General features: G+C 34.6%; 1 protein-coding gene across 2 annotated transcripts in view; it reads right to left on the bottom strand.

Moving 5' to 3' along the window:
• Window positions 1-18,413, bottom strand: part of MAN1A2 (mannosidase alpha class 1A member 2) — an 83,926-nt gene that overhangs the window by 27,818 nt on the left and 37,695 nt on the right. For both annotated transcript variants that reach the window (XR_005123150.2, XM_037500645.2), the window contains exons 6-8: window positions 10,484-10,578; window positions 7,305-7,428; window positions 5,549-5,642 (exon numbers count right to left, since the gene is read on the bottom strand). Coding sequence is in view for 1 of the 2 variants with exons in the window: in XM_037500645.2 (XP_037356542.1) it covers window positions 5,549-5,642; window positions 7,305-7,428; window positions 10,484-10,578 (313 nt within the window). In the remaining variant the exon portion in view is untranslated. The remainder of the gene's footprint in view (window positions 1-5,548; window positions 5,643-7,304; window positions 7,429-10,483; window positions 10,579-18,413) is intronic.

The following is an 18,413-nucleotide window of genomic DNA, read 5'->3' as shown; positions in this document are numbered from 1 at the left end:
TTAAACACGACCCTCTTACATAAGCTTCTTTCCTCAGATTTTCTAGTTGCCTTCCTATTGTCCCTTATCTTTTTACCATTTTTATTGTTTCCCAGCATCTCAATTACACTTTCATTCAGTCACTGCTTTCCTTCTTACTCCCCTAGAGACCTTCTCCCCAATCTGGTTATTCTCTAAACACACTATACAGCTATCATCTGGAGCTACTTGTTTTCCTGAGACCAATTATTTCCACAGTGTTATGTCTTAGTTTATACCACATTTACTGAATCATATTCTTCTACAATTTCCCAATAAGAACTTATTACAGTATCAGCAGACATACTGATTAAACCATGCTGTCTGAAAATGTCTTTATTATTCTCTCGCACTTTTACTCTATATAGGTAAAAAATTCAATATTTGAAATCATTTTCCCTCAGAGCTTCCTGCAGATACTGTTCCAATGTCTTGTTGTATCAAGTATCATTAGTGAGGAATCTGATGTTATTTTATAGCTCAATGTAGCCTCACTCCCCCTCCTCATACTTAACTCACCTTTCTAAGCTTTGGAATCTCCATTTTGACATTGGTTAAATTTAAGTACAGTCTCCCCTGCACCCCTGTATTCATCATGCTGGGCATTTGTCCAACTAAATATTGCTATCTTTTAGCTCTGAGAAAATTCTCTTCTATTATTTTCTTTGATTATTTTCTTCACTTCGCTTGCTCAGAACTCTCTCCTGAACCTCTTATGAGTTGGAAATTGTCCCTGTTCTAGGTGCCAGAAATACAAGAGTAAGCAAAACTGACAGGACTCTGCCTTCACGGAGTTTGAATTCTGTTGTGATACAGTCTCTATTCATTAAAATTAATGAATCAGCAATAACAAATATCCTATATTTTCTTGACTTTGGTCCTAAGAAGATGTAGACTAAGCTTTGCACTTAGAAAACCAGTGAAAATATAAAGTTAAAAAAAGAGAAATAATAATGATGTGCCTTTAAATCTAGGTTCCTTACTATGTTCTTTTATGTGTGCTGCCAAGTGCTTTTCCTGAAGGTAATTACCAGTAATTATTTTCTGTGATTGCTATGTGCATGTCACAGACATTATCATTACTCTAATTATAATACAGTTAGCCAAAGCTGAATTGTTAAATTTCAGTTCAATTCACTGTTTTGCAGACTATTTATAGACATGACAGATGTATACTGCTCAAAGATAATAATGGAATTTGATATACTTTGCAGAGTCTGATGTAAAATATACAAAAAAATTAAAAGGAACAAATTGGACAATTTAGTAAGGGCCACAGCTGCTAAAGCGATATCAAAGCAGCTCCCCTAGGATTTTAAAGACCTCTTGCAAAAATAACCAGTGAATAACTATAAATTCTTAAAATTAATTAACTGCTGAGAGTGAATATATTCTGAAGAACTAATCTGAATTTATTGGAAAAAACAGGGATGAATGAAAAAAAAATCTTTTTTGCTTACAATTTCTTTTATTATGGTGAAATGTACATAACAGTGAAAGTTGCTATTTTAACCACATTTTAAAGTATAACATTTGGTGATATTAATTACATGCACAATAATGTTCAACTATTACCACTGTTTCCAAAATATTTCATCACACCAAAAAGAAGTTTATAAACTCTGAACAGTAATTTTTCATTCCTCTCTCACCCAAATCTCTGGTAGTCTAATCCACTTTCCATCTATGAACCTGACTACTCCCGATACTTGATATCAGTGGAATCACATAGTATTTGTTCTTTTGTGACTGGCTTAGCATCTGTGTTGTAGGATGTGGAGGAACATCATTCCTCTTTACAGCTGAACAATATTCCATTTTGTGGATATATCACATACGTCTACTCACTTGTCTGTGCTGAAGTGCTGGGCACTTTAGCTGTTCCTTCTGGCTACTGTGAATAGTGCTGTGTGAACACTGACAAGCGACTCTGTTTGAGAAACTGTCATCAAATCTTTGTGTATATACCTAGAGGGTGAATTTTGGGTCTCATGGAATCCTACGTTTAATTTTTTTGAGGAACCACTGAACCTCTTCTCACAGTGGTTGCACTATTTTACATTTCCATCAACAATGCACAAGGGTCCAGTTTCTTTCTCACACACACAGACACACACCTTCTGTCGCTGACTACAGCCATCCTACCAAGTGTCAAGTGGCATTTCATGTGCTTCATCGTGACCTGCATTTCCTTAATGACTAACATCGCTAGATCATGTCACAGACATGTACAATGTGAGCTCTATTCCACATGCTGCTTTTCCATTCCCTTTCTTCTTGGGAAAAATGTCTATTCTGGCCATTTGCCTGTTCAGCTATTCGTCCTTCCTTGTTGAGCTGCCAAAGTTCACTCTGCGGGTTTTTACTCTCAGGATAGTGCCATCTGATACACAAAAGTTTTCAATTTTAGTGAAATATAATGTCTCAATTTTTTTAATTGTTGCCTGTGCTTTTGAAGTAATATAGCCAAATCCAAGGTCATGAAGATTTGTCCATGTTTTGTTCTAAGAGTTTTATCAGTCTGGTTCTTTATTTTTTTTTTTTTCAAAGATGTATTTATTTATTTACACAAGCACTGGGTACAGTCAGAAGCACAGGAGGGTGAGAGAATTCACCAGAGCCAGAGCAGGGAATAGAACAGGCAGATCAGTCTGGTTCTTTAAATTTAGGGTCTGTGATGAATTGAGTTAATTTTTGCAAACAGCATAATTTCTTATTCATGTTGCTATACAATTTTTACAACACCATCTGATGACAAGAAAGTTGTATTTTTAATAATTAAGATGCTATCAGTGCTATACTGTTCACTGTTTCAGAGGCTGGCAATTTTCAAATAGTGATTTCATTTTTTTCAGTATTTAAAGATTTTGGTGTGGAAGATGGCATTCTCTTTTTTATTGAAAAAATAAAAATCTTACTTCAAATGCAATAGATATTATCAAATTTAGATTAGTAAAGGTAAAAGAAATAGAATTGAACATTCAGAAAAAAACACATGTAACATATTAATACAGTTTATAATTTTAAAATGTTTGTTGTCTTTATAAATATCTTTCTAGACATCTATCTATAAAAAAGCCTTTAATGACTGCATGATATACTACATCGGAAAGAACTGCAAGTTATTTAACCAAATATCTTTGATACAAGGTTTCAACACTGCACTGTCCTATCAGGTAGGCACTAATAACAAGTAGAAATTTAAACTTAATTAAAAGTAAAATTTAAAATGCAGTTCCAATATCATACTAGCTAAATTTCCAGTGTTCAATAGCCCCCCAAAGCAGTGACTACTGTTTTAGATAGCACAGTACAGAATATTTCCCTCATCACAGAAAGCTCTATCGCACAGCACTGCTACAGAATGCTTCCAAATTATCCCTATATTATAAACTGCTCCACTGTTACTGTAAATAAACCACATACACACGAATTTCTGAAAACTTCTTCGGAATAGATGCCTAAAAAGTGAGTCACTGGTTCAAAGGGCATACAAATTTTCACACTTCTCAAAGCTCTGAATACAGACGTGTTTATTTGATTTATCAATTTAAGAGAGAGAAGTGTCTTCTGTTTAAAAGTTGCATTGATTTGATTAGGGAAATGGTTAAGTGAGAAAAGAGAGGGGCAAAGGACCAGTCTATGGAAATGCTACAAATACAGTAGCAAAAACTGTGGGCTCCTCACTTGAAGTGCAGCAGCACCAGCTGCCAGAGACAGGGTTTCTCCCTGCGTGGTCTCCATCCCCACACACTACATTGTCTCCATGCGTCGTATACCTTCACTAACATTAGGGCTAAAGATGAGCCTCTCTCTGGTTTATTGTCCATTGTGTTTTGCTTTTTCACTTGATTTTTCTGGGATGATCATCTTTCTCTTACGACCTTATGAGTTCTTATATAAAATATGTTCGAATATATTTCCATAGCTTGTTACTTGCCTGTAGTTATGACATGTAGGAGACTACTATTTATATATAGTAAAACCTGAACCTTTTCTTTATGGTTTTTGTTTCATGTGATCTGCTCACAAGAGACTTTCCTGATAATACACTCAACCATTTTTAAATACTTTTATGGTTTTACTTTCTACAATTAGTTATGCCACTATATAAATCTATAACTGGCACATGATAGAGGGAAGGAACATAATTTTCCCCAATGGTAGATTATTTCCAAATCATAATGTAACTGTAAGGGAAAAGATTTATAATAAAATTCACCCAAATTACTGAGTAGACATCCAAATGAGTTAGAGTTATCTAGAATAAGAAAAGAACAATTTTACATTTTAGAAATGTCACACTCAGGGTTTTGTTTTTTTCAGAAAGTACCAGTCTGACCCTGTCTTGACATTAGACCTTATATTTTCTTTAGATAAAAAGAGGAAATGAACTACTTATAAAGAATTTCAGAGAGGGGAAAAAATTTCTGATCTATCCCCATATCCATGAAAGATACACAGTAACTCTACTGACCAATCAATTTCCTTTCATAAAATAGACAATTTTCTTTCAAGAAGCCTGAAAGACATTTCCACGGCCAATGTTTTCCTGCTCCTGGTAGGAAATGTCATCTTCTGCATATATAAAATTAAGTGAACGATACTTTTATCTTTTTTTTACTACTTCTCAAAAGGGCAAAGTTACAAATTCTATTTGTTTACTTTTACCATATTTTAGGAGAGAATCCATTGACAAACTCATAATTTAATTTATTAAAATTCCATAAGCCCCACATTGCCACAAAGACATTATTATTTTTTGAAAATCAATTTCTCCAAAGATCAATTTTAAAGCTCTAAAGAATTACCTCTCCCAAACCAAAACCCTTTCCCTGAGATAGAGAGATCACCTCTGCCACAGTCTCACATGGCAGTTGGGAAATTTCCCTACTATAACATTTACCTCATTATGTTCTAACTACTTCTAAGTGCATCTGCCTGCTCTGCTAGCCTGCACAGTCCCTGATTTTGACCAAGTCATACATATCCTTTCCCCATTCCCAGTCTTAATTTAATTCATTAAAATTAAAACTCTTAATTCATTTATCTAAGAACTTAGCAAAGAAAACTGGTAAATAATAGACACTGATACCTTCTTTTTAAATCAATGGGTGAACACAGCTGGTCAAAGAGCACCTGCCCTTTCTAGTCCTTCAACACAAGCACTTATTTTTACTATTCCTTTAACAGACACTTAGCCCAAGGAATGCTCTTATTTACATTTAAATATAAGGGATTAAAGTATAATCCTTCACAAATGCCACATTATATTTTAGCAAAATACTTACACATACATGAAATAAAATACCCTGTGTAACAGGGTATTATTGTTTCCATTTTATAAGTAGAAAAACTGAAGCTATAAGAAATTAGAAACTTGCCAAAGGAAAAGTAAGTTCAACTAGATAACAGGGTTACACACTGAGAGTTTCTAACTCTATGTGTGATGTACTTTGCACTACATCAAGCAAGAGTTTTATGATAAACAACTTTCTACCAAAGTATTAATAGTACTAGAAATACTTACACTGACCCCAGCGACCAGTTCTTGGGTTCAAATAATTTGGATAAAGACCATTTGGACGATCCATTTTCTGAAGTAGTTTTCTAATGTGCATGACCTAAGCAAAACAAGATTTAAAATGCAATTAACATAAACAAATGTCATTGAGGCTTTATATTAATTTAGGTTTTATGGGTCTTTTTTCTTTTACAGAACCAACTCCACCTCCCTTGCCTTTGTTAGTATAAAGTTTACATAAGGTTCTCTGAAAAATAAAATATTTCCCTATGTCATTTTAATTAATGACTATAACCATAATTTATTTTCATTGCTGTATTGAGTTTTATTATATAAACTGCTAATACAAACAATACTTCTATCTCTATGATGTAAATGTATACACCAAAAGTGGAAAATCTGGGTTATAGCATATATCTATTTTAACTTTATTAATTTTGTCTTTTAAATTTAGGCCTTTAGGGCCTCCCCTGGTGGTGCAGCGGTTGAGCACTGGGTTGCGAAGCTGCCTGCAGCTTCTGCATCGCCGGTTCAATTCCCGGCCACGGGTGAGGGTCCCACATAGCGCGCAGACCTCTCCTGCTGCCCACTGCTCCCCTCAGCAGTGTACTTCGGTTCTTCTGCCTGTTCTGCTCCCCGCTCTGGCTCAGGTGAATTCTCTCACCCTCCCACACTTCTGACTGTACCCAGTGCTTGTATAAATAAATAAATAAATCTTTAAAAAATAATAATAAAATAAATTTAGGCCTTTAAGTGCCTATTATTAACTGTTATAATCTACAACAAGCTTGTCATATCACAGATGCTTTCACACACAGATGGTTCTAAGGTCTTTGCTGACCATCAGCCACACTGTCAGTGTTGATAAAGGAAATAATGCAAATCTGCCCAACATATTTTTTCTTCAGTAGCATCTGAAATGTTTCCTTTATATATAATTTCAAAAGTTTCTTGCCATATTCCATTAAAATAAAGTCACTGATGATTTGAAGGGTATTGAATCAATGCTACAGAACAACAAGGAGATGACTGGATTTTTCATGATACTGCTTACTGTACCTGAACATGATACATCTCTTCATTTTTAGATTCTTCTCAATGCCATTCAATAGTTTTGAGCTTCATCTTTCATTAGATTTATTTGTAGGAAACATACTTTTGTTATTACCATGTAAGATATGATGTTTACTTTCTCATTCTTTTTAAAAATTTTTCATTAAAGTAACACTGGTTTGTAACATTAAGTTTCAGATGTACAGCATTTATCCCTTTTTTGTAAAATGATATTTTCTTGCCCATTATAGCTGATGCAGAAAAATCCTATTCATCTCTAATATCTAATAGAGCTTTTATTTAAATATACAGTTTTTTGCTTTTAATAATACAAATGTAGGCTCTCTTCATATTGCAAATAACCACGTAGTCTGTGAATAATGGCTATTTCTTTTTTGATTCTTAGACCTTCTGTTCATTCTGTTTTCTTTGTCTTCTCATGCAGTCCAGCATTTCAGTACAATGTTAAGTATCAATGACAAAGGGATTTTAAAAAAGCCTACTCATGTTACAACCTCTTGAGTAACAATATTTTTAAAATGTTCAAAATAGAAAGGACACTTCTTTAGATAATTTTAAAAAAAGAATAAAAGGCCAGAATACTGATAGACATACTTCTAGAAAGGCAAACATTTTAAAAACATGAATCAAGTCTTTGGGTAAACCATAGAGGACCCTACAATAAAGCAAAGCAAACAAGGAGACTCGCCTTTTTGTAGTAAACTGGGTCTCCCGTCAAGTAGCTGAGGTGGACGAACTCCATATGCAGAGTACCAAACTCAGCAAGGATGCTGCTGCCTGCAGATGCCCAGCCCCAGTTTCGCCCAACACCACTGAAGGGAGGCAAAGGTAAAAGCAGACTGGGTTAGAAAAAGACCAAAACTTTATTTTGATGAATACATAAATTTTAAATAAATCTCTCTGAAATAATTACATTTAACATAAACAGCTTATTTACATCCAAAGTAGTATTTTATTATTTTTAAATTCTTTTGAATAGGTAATACATTCACGTGTTTTAAAAATCAAAACAATATAGAAATTTATATTATAAATAGATTTTATTTCATCTTCATTTCTCTTTACCTTACCAGGTCCCACATATAAACACCTTCATTAGCTTCTTATGTATTACTACAGAATTTTTAATGCATATATAAACAATTCAAATATATATTCTTCAAATACACTAAAAGGTTGCCAATACAGAATTAATTACATGAATTATATATATTTAGATAATGTATGAATTTTCACACAGGCACTGGAATGGCTGTAACTGAGAGAGGGAAGTGAAGGAAGAAGAACGAGGTTAGAGAACCAGATGTAATCCAGAATACACAAGGATTTTGCAGGCTGTGGCAAAATTTTAAAATTTATATTCGAACATAATGAAAATCCATGGATGATTTCAAGAAACATACTTTCTTTTATCATTTAAGGAATAAAGTATGCCATTTGGGGAGAGTGCAAGCACAGGGAATGGGTGACAGCATGCCTAAGTATAACACAAAGCACCTACTAAGTCCAACAGGTTACTCGTCGCTATAAAAACTTACTGGCCACATGAACCAAATGAAAGCTTCATTCACAGTGCATTTAAACACTTTTCAAATACTAAATTCTAAACAACACTTTTTGTTTTTTGTTTTACATATAGCCTCATGGGAGCAATCATTAAATCTGAGCCTTGGTGGGGTTTAACATACACCTGAAGGGTGTGATCCTAAACTTCAAAATCGCCTACAACGTTGTAAACTGATGCTACTGCAATAAAAAAAAATTAAATATGTACAAATTCCCTAAAAATACAACTAAAACTGACACAAAATGAAAATAAAATATGAATAATCGCATATATACCATATTATATTATTGTATAATTTAAATTCATCATAAAATAACCACAAAGAAATTTTCTGGCCCCAGATAGTTACATAAGTGAACATATCAAACATTTATGAAGTAACACCAGTATTAAAGAAATTCTTTCAGGAATGAACAAACGAAAGAAAGACTATGTCCCACCACCTCATCTTACGAGACCAGATAACTTTTTTTTTTTTAAGATTTATTTATTTGTGCATACAAGAGCTGGGAAACAGGCCAGAGAGGCAGGGGGTCTGAGGATTCACCAGAGACAAAGTGAGGAACAGAACAGGCAGATTAACCGAAGTACACTGCTGAGGGGAGTAACGGGTGAGTCAGGAGAGGTCTGCTGTGCCATGTGGGTAGCTCCCTGGCCGGCTGGGGATAGAACTCGTGCTGCAGAGGTTACGGATTGCTTCACAGTGTGGTGCTTAACCCCTTGTGCCACCAGGGAGGCCCAAGACCAGATAACTTTAATACCAAATAGAGTTAAATATAAAGAGAATAATACTCCTTAGACACGGAATATCCCAGGAATTCAAAACTGATCTAACATCTGACTGTGGCAAATAAATTGTAAAAATATGATCATCTCCATCAATGCAGGAAGAAATGCATCTGGCAACCTGATAAAAGCAATTGATAAAAATCTACAAATAACATCACACTTGCTGAAATTTTTAAAGGAAGTATTATTATACAAACCTGTTTTGGAAATCCATAAGACCATAAAACTTAAGTAGAGACAATATTTTTTATCAAGATTGTAAACTCAAAAGTTATAAAAGACATAGTGCCTGAAGTGAAAAGGTTACACTTAATGTTCAGTATTAAATGCTTGTTTCTGAATGTAAATCTAAACTCATGAAGTTCTGCATTAGCAATAAACAGCTTAAATGAATTAGCTTTTTCAAATAATAACTGTCACAGAATCATTCCTCTCAAAAAACAAATGTTCCTAATTTTTATTCTAAAAGGTCTGGGGACAAACAGACCAAGAGTCAAATTTCTGCATAATTTTCAAGTTTCAGCATTAAGAGGGATAGTAAATTTTATTTGGAGAAAAAAATGAGCAGCAAAAATTTCAGTTAGCAATTATTATTTAAACGAAAGTTAAAATCTTTACAGTAGTCAAATTTTAGTTATAATCTGTGCATGTTTATAAAATTGTCCAAAGAAAATATTTCATCTATTTCTAACTGAAACAAGTGCTTTCTCCTAGAACAAAACAGACTGCAAAGAATGTTTTAAGAATTCACTTTGAACTTTAATAGTGTAAATATATACTAAGGACCCTACAAACATTCCACAGCAGAAGCCCTGACTTTAAGGCATACCATGTTCTGTTTTCACTTAAAAGAAGACCAACAAGCAGTGTGCAAAAAATCTGGAGAGATAACACTCTGAATCCATTATAGCACCAAATGTCAATGAATAAACAAATACAAGAAGTATTTTATAACCATACAGATGAAAAAGAGAAATCTATACTCAAACAGTTGAAACTGGAATGATTAAGACAGATTTAAGAATTGTTTAAAACAAAAGAATGTGGGCCTCCCTGGTGGCACAAGGGGTTAAGACGCAACCTATGAAGCTGTCCGCAGCCACTGCAGCAGGAGTTCAATCCCTGGCCAGGGAGCAGTTGCCCACATGGCACGGCAGACCTCTCCTGACTTGCCTGCTGCTCCCCTCAGCAGTGTATTTCAGTCAGTCTACCTGTTCTGTTTCCCACTCTGTGTTGAATCCTCTCCTTCCCCCACACCTCTGGCCTTTACCTCGGTTCTTGTATGCATAAATAAATAAATCTTTAAAAAATAAATAAATGAAACAAAAGAATGCATATTCAAAATCTGAAAATGTTTTCAAGATACAGGCTTCTACATATATGTACAGATTAAAAAATTAGTCTTAATAAAAAGTACAATGGGGTAGATCATTAGAAGATTTTAAGACTAAAAAGGCCAAAAATCAATCTTTTTTTTTCAGAATAGGAATAAGCACAAAAGAAAAATTTACCTTTTCAGATTCACCATTGCCCAAGGGATCCCAGTAGGTGTGTTAAAGGCAGGAAGGAGTTTCTCAGCCAATTGGACTGCCTTGATCTTGAATATCTGAGATATAAACATCAATATTCCTAAGTTATAGTCACCATGAAGCATCATGAAGCTGTTCTCTCAGAGGATGCACACCACAATGTATTGGTTACATGGAAGTTATGGAGGGGGTATGGGGAGAGGTAGCATCTCTTTGGTACTATGATATATACAGAGTAAGAGAAAATGTTTGCAAACTGGACACTGGTCAAGCTGCCCAATATGCAATGGTCTGAAACTATAACAAATTGAGAGGGAAGAATGCAATTTTAACATAAATATTATCTGTATTTTCAGCTGGCATAGAAATTTGAGAAAACATTTGTCTAGAAGTTTCCATTCATGGTATACAAACAGTACAAATATTAAAACAAAAAAGCTACAACTCAAATTTTAACCATTATTGACAGGAAAGAAAATATCTGAGTTCATAGTCCACGTTTATTTTGAGAGTTACAAATGCTCCATTCTTCAACCCCAACTGTACTTTTTTGGTAGCCAAAACAACTAAGTATCAGTGATTTCCAAACTTTTGAAATAATGTACTATTAACCAAGACAATATCTAGTAACATTTCTAATATTCTTAACATATTCCACAGATAGGTGTGTGGATCCTACCTCAGAGAGTATTAATTTAGAGACTCCAAACTGAGATAAGGTCATAACATCCTATTAGGAAAAGTGGCATGCTCTGTATGCCTCAAGCCTGTCCTCTCTCAAACTTACTTCAAATTCATTTAAGGTTCCATCCTTTCAGTGGAGTCAAATATTTTATTAGATTCTTAAGTAAGCAGTTGAAGGTCTGGAACAAATTCATGTTCTTAACTGAAATTATATTAAAGAACAAGAATACTATTGGGAGAAAATGTAAAGTTCCTTAAATAAGGTAAAACTACTTTTGAAGGTCTGGAACAGATCTAAGTTCTAAATTGAGATTATATTCAACAAAGCATACAAATACTACTGAGATAATTAATGGCATATTTTCTAATTTCCAACTACCTTGTATCATTAATAGCAACTGACATATACAGTTACTGATTATAGTTCATAGTACAAATAATATCACTGAGCAAAATTTCCTTATACAGTATATAATAATGCATATATAAAAAATACAAATTCTAATAATGTATATCCTCTATTTTCAGAAAAATTTTGGTAAGTTACTTTAAACAATTTAGTTTTTAATATGTAATGCATATTATTATTTCTCATACAATGCATGCCTTATTTGTCATAATCCAAAAAGCATTAAACTGAAATAAGAAGTCTCTGTTCCCATCTAATACTTCAACCACACAGTTTCTTTTACAATTCAAGTAACTACCAGTTTCTTAAATATCTAGTAAATATTTTGTGCTAAATAGGTCTATGGTATTTATGGTTCCTAGCTGTGTCACATCAAATCCTCATTTTCTTACCCTCCCAGAAATAGAAATTCTGTTATAGTTCACACACACACACACACACACACACACACACACACACAGTCTTTGTCTCTTTCTCTTTCAAACACAGAATATTCTATTCTGAGGGTATATAGTTCAAGGGTAGAGCATTTAACTGCAGAATATTCTTCTCTGACCTTTTCTTTTCTTTAGTGCTTCTTATAGTTTATGTGTTTGTGCAAGTGAGTGTGCATATATACTCACTCTCATGTATCTATCTCTATTGCCTATTTCCCAGTAGAAATGTAATCCATAGATGGATAGGGCTTTTCTTGTTTTGTTAACTATTGTATCTCAGTACTTAAAAGAGAGGTTAGCATATAATAGATGTTTATCAAGTATGAAGTCAAAGGAGAGAGAATATACCCATATTGTAATAAACAAGTAAATTATCTTTTTTCACTTCTATACCTCTTCTCATCTCTCATCTCTCTGAGATACCCAATGTTAACAAATAAAGGTTTCAAAGACTTTTTAAGTTATTTTACAAAAATGTTGGATGATGGTAATATATATAACTACAAACATATAGTAAACCAATTAATCCTCCTAACAACCCAATGAAGTATTATTACTCCCATTTTATGATGTAGGAAACTGAGTTAAACAATGAATAAGTTAATTTGTCTCAGTTCTAGAAACTACCTAAGTGTTCAAGGACAGGAAAATGTAGTGAGTCTGTGTTATTTATACATATACATATATGATACATATACATATATGCAATATATGTATATGGTTATCATGTATGTGTGTGTATATGTGTGATATATATATTATATATATATGGGGTAGAATGGAATACTATTTAGCTACATAATATGAATTATTATCATTTGCTACAACATAGAGGGGAACTGGAGAGGACCATGCTAAGCAAAGTAAGTCAAAAGGAAAAAGATAAATGGTTTCACTTACATCTGGAATACAGAGAAACAAAACAGTCAGACAGAACCAAAGCAGTAACAAACCCTTGACATATGACTACAAAACTGAGGCAACTAAAAGGGAGGATGACGAAGTGGGAGTGTGGAGGGAGGGAGCAGGATTTTGGAGACTTTGATGGTAAATATGGTGTGGAAACATACATTTGTAAACGTTTAAGCCTATAACCCCTAAAAAAAATGCAATGATGAAAAGCAATTTTGACCCCAATAAAAAATATCTTTAAAAAGTTCAACTTATCCAAAGTCATACAGCCAGTAAGAGGTAAACCTGAATTTAAACTCAGGCAGTCCAACTCCAGAATCTATGTTCTTGCTTGAACAGTCACTGTATTAGATGTAGATACAGATATAGTCATACACACACACACACAAAGACAGCCATACATATGTGTACACACACACACACACATTCCTACATCACATATTATTTAATCTTACCTTTTAGTTAATAATTCCTCAAAACATCTTTCTAATTTATTCCTCTTTACCTTCCTCTGGAGTGATAGTTTGGTTATTATAAAATTCTGGGTTGGCAGTTACTTTATCTCAGCAGTTTAAGGATATTACTCCAAAGACTCCTGAAACCTATTGCTACTAAGAACTCTGCTGTCAACTGTCATTCTTTTCTAAGTCCTTTCTCTGTGGTAGCTTTAATATTTCCTCCTCATTCTTGATGTCTTTTCAAATATTGATTTTCTATCATTTATTTAAACTCACCTGAGACTCCTACTAAACATTCTTTGAAATCCTTCAATCTATTTTGTATTCTCAACTCTTCTGACTCTGAATACTGCATTCTGGATGAATTTTCATTATCACCATGAATAGGAAAATCCTAAAAGACCAGGCAGGTGTTCCTTTGGACCCAGTGAAGGTTAACACAAAACCATAGTCTAACATAGAGGTGGAAACACAGTGACACACACCTCCCACTCAAAATGAGTCTGCAAACTATTTTTAAAGTCTTGATGAAATCTAAGATTTTATCATACTTACTTACAAGCTAAAAAGTTAGCCTGCCACCACAATTTATTTCAGGAATATTAAAAGATGATACAAGACTACTGGGTCAGAGAACAATGACTGTATTATTCATGGTAAAGGTGCAACAAAAGCTGTAATATTTATTTACATTAGTTGTACACGCCCCAGTCCTCACTCCTACCTAAATCCCACAGGGATGATCCAATGGGCCCATAATGAATCCCTGCACACAAAGTACACTGCATTACAGAAGATGAGCTTGGAGAATCTCATTTACAGCAATTGAAAGCAAGTCTATTGTTGAAGGTGAGACATTAACTCATCCCTGAAAGTATCACCCTGATGGCTAATCAGGGCTTTGCACTCTTGGTATTCCCACCGAAAGTATGCAGGGAAGCCCAGACCCCAATGATTGCTTTCCTAACTTGTCAAATCAGAAGCAACAGCAGTTCCTTCCTGTAGGAGCACCAGAATCTATCTTGCAGTTTTTCCAACTCTTGCAGAACTACCTTCATCACCCCCAACCCTCACTCCGAACACCAGCAGCAGGAGCGCCAACCTGCAAGCATACCTTCATTAAAGGTCTGAGTTTCAGCTTTACACAAGCCTTTCTCTTTAATTATCTAAGAATTAGTAATTAAAACCCTTCCTCCACATTCCCTCAGCCTTGGCTGCTTCCTGTAGGAGCCACCTCCACACTACCTTTTCTTTTTTTTAATCTAGCACTTGCCTAGTTAACTTTGTGTTTAGTTAGTAACTCTTTACATTAAATTCTCTCTTTTAAATTACTGGCTTGTTCAACTGAACTCTGATAAATCATCCCAACTTTGACATTATCTATTATTAAATATTTGCTTATTTTAAAAAACCAGGAAAATAGGGGGAAAAAAATCATACAGTTCCTCTATTCTGAACCTAATAATATTATTATTTTATAATTTCCATTCTCCCTTTTCCTATACATACATATACATTTTAAGTTGGATTTTTATTCTATCTTTTCCTGCTACTAACATCACAAGCACTTTTCCAATTTTTACAAAATTGTCTAATTTAGCATATCCATTTCCTCACCTCCCACTCACTCCTCAAACTATTTCAACATGGCTTTCTGTTTCTATCATCTCACTGAATTGAACACTTGGTAAAGTTAGTCACACATTTGAGTGAGTAAAAAGCATTTTTAGTCATTATTGACCAGTTCCTCCTTAAAATACTTTCTTCCCTTGTGTTCAACAATCCTAAAATCTCCTTGTCTCCTCACCAATTCATCCTCCTCGTTTCTGACCTTTAATGCTGTGTTTCTCAAGACTTGATTCTAGGTCCCCTTCCTATGCTAAACTGTCTCCCTGAACAATTTCACATGTGCTTGTTTTCAATTACTAGCTACAGCACAACTGGCTCACAAATAATTATTTCCAGTCAGGACTTCTCAAATAAGCACCAGATTCATTGTCTACCATCTATTTTCACCCAAAGATATCAAACTCAAAATACTTAAAATGAACTGATGCAATTCCTCTCTCAATCTAGTATTCTCAAAGTGTTCAGTATCTGATAATCATCCCATCAACTGTCTAGTGCCAAAACACATGTAGGGGTGAACACAGAGACAGAGCCAGCTTCTCTTTCTGCCTCATCTCCTCCATCCTAAACACACCCAATCATTTTAAATTGTCCTCTCAAATCCCATGAAATCATTTATATTTCTCCTCTCTACAACCCATCTGAGTCCGCCCTAGTCCAGCTTATTTCCTGCACAAAACACTGCAATGACTGAACAATACACACACACAGCCAACCCGGAATTATTAGTTTATAATTTGCTTGTTACTGAGTATTTCAAGCATATTTTCTTGGTTAAAATATATCAAACATATGTTTATAGCTGCACAATATTCTATGGTAATAGATGCATCAATGTATTCAACCATTCCCCTCTAGACCAATATTCAGGACTTTCAACACTGGCTATTACAAAGACTACCACAATGAAATATCATTCTAGATACATTTTATGTAGTCACATTGTTACTTTTTTTTTTTATTTTTTATTTTTTCCAATTTCATGTACCTTCCTTCCACCTCTACACAATAGCTCAGAAACTAAAATGCCTTTGACACACTTCCATAAGCAAATTTCAGGTCTCTTTTTCAAGGCCAAGTGCCACAATTCACTTATATCACATTGTTACTTTTAGATAAAAGATTCCTAGAAGTAGATTATTGGGTCAAAGAATATTTTAAATTTGAAATGTTTACCTGAGACCATCAAATTATTTTCCCAAAAAGCTATATTATTTATATTCTCCATTTACATTATTCTTTACTAAATACTTGCCAAAATTCAAATTTATTACATATTGTACATTTAAAGTGTGTATATATAGTATGTAAATTAACTGCAATAGTTGCTTAAAATAAATAACTGTGTAGTGAAGCCTTGAAGTTCTTTACCAAGAAAAGAATGTGGAAGAATCAGAGTCTATTTCATGCAGAAAATTATGGTACAGCTCTATAAACAAATAGGGGGATTAAGCAATGTTGTCACAATACATGCTCTCAGTATGTACAATTTGGGGATTTCTCCTCTGTGGCTCCCTCCTATCCTGGGTTTCATCTCTAAAGTGTAGTGTCAAGATCTTTGTGATATCTTCAAACTTCTTGCGGTACCATCAAACTACCACATCAATTATAGTATTGTAATCATCAATTATTAATTGGTATTAGGGTATTGTGACTTTAAACATGTTTGAACTTATATAATAATGTGTAAATGAACTCAGACGTATACAAGGAAAATGCTGGTGTGTATTTGAGACTTTAGCTGGATGGGCAAAGTCTAGTGGACTATGTTTCCCAATTACCAGCACATCCACAGAAAATAAAGAGGTCAAATTTTCAGTGAAAATAGCAGCATGGGCCTCCCCGGTGGCGCAGCGGTTGAGCGCTGGGTTGTGAAGCTGCCCGCGGCCTCTGCGGCGCCGGTTCGATCCCCGGCTGCTCCCCGGCCACCGGCGGAGGATCCCACATGGTGCGCAGACCTCTCCTGCCACCCGCTGCTCCCCTCAGCAGTGTACTTCGGTCCTTCTGCCTGCTCTGCTCCCCGCTCTGGCTCTGGTGAATTCTCTCACCCTCCCGTGCTTCTGACTGTACCCAGTGCTTGTATAAACAAAACAAACAAACAAACAAAAATAAATAAATAAAACATGCCTCTATAAAATAAAATAAAAAAAAAAAAAAAGAAAATAGCAGCAATTTCTGGAGCAATCGGGTTTTTCTTTTCTTTTTTTTTTTTTTTTTAAACAGAGGCATGTTTTATTTATTTATTTGTTTGTTTGTTGGTTGGTTTTGTTTATACATGCACTGGGTACAGTCAGAAGCGCGGGAGGGTGAGAGAATTCACCAGAGCCAGAGCGGGGAGCAGAGCAGGCAGAAGGACCGAAGTACACTGCTGAGGGGAGCAGCGGGCGGCAGGAGAGGTCTGCGCGCCATGTGGGACCCTCCTTAGGTGGCCGGGGAGCAGCGGGGGATTGAACCGGCACTGCAGAGGCTGCGGGCAGCTTCGCAACCCAGCACTCAACCACTGCACCACCGGGGAGGCCCAGCAATTGGGTTTTTCAAAAACAAAATGAGAATTAGTGCAGAAAAGACAATAATAGCTATTTAAACCAGGAAAAATAAATGCTCTAACACTTTTTTAATTCAGAATTTTAGTTAAAGATTTTAAGTCAAAAAATGTATATCTGTCTTTAAAATTTTTCCTGAACTTACTCAGATTATCCTATCTACAGCACGGGCAATAAAGAACATTTATGTCTTGGTAAAGAAATATTTTGTGGTGTTGTTTGTTTTTATTATCTGTGAAACATGCATTAAACTCCATATAATCATTTCTCTACTTATCTGACAGATTTTAGATGCAGTTATCTACGTAAATTATTTTATTACCTTATTAAAAAAGGGATGTCACTTTGATAACCACTAAAAAATGAAAAGAGACAATCTGTAAAAGAAATGCCATGTATTTGAGGTAAACATAATAAATCATGAAGAGACTTGTTTTGAGAAAATAAAATGATAAGGTTTCACATGTATGATATTAATATATCAACAGAGAAGAGGAATATTTTGTGAGGATGGCATATAACCCTCACTTGGTTCCAGTGTTAGGAACAGAATGAATATAAATGTTCTTCATTCCAGCTACATATTACTATGGTACTTTGTCATGTTATAAATTATAATTAATTTTCTTGCTTATATTTACTTTTAATAGACTATATCCTAAGAGATTTATGTTTTAAAATAAGTAGAAGGATTCCCAACATGTTAGAATATTTATTATCACACAGGAAAAAGGTCAAAGCAGCAGCAAAAAAGTAATGTCGACTGACTCAGGTATTTTAGGCATTTTCATGTAACTTAATCTTCACAACTCTCAAGTGAATTCTTCCACATTTTCATAG

Source organism: Talpa occidentalis, unplaced genomic scaffold, assembly GCF_014898055.3.
Source record: "Talpa occidentalis isolate TD23 unplaced genomic scaffold, MPIMG_talOcc4v2.1 talOcc4.9, whole genome shotgun sequence".
NCBI classification, from domain to species: Eukaryota; Metazoa; Chordata; class Mammalia; order Eulipotyphla; family Talpidae; genus Talpa; species Talpa occidentalis.
This window is presented reverse-complemented; position numbering and strand designations above follow the sequence as displayed.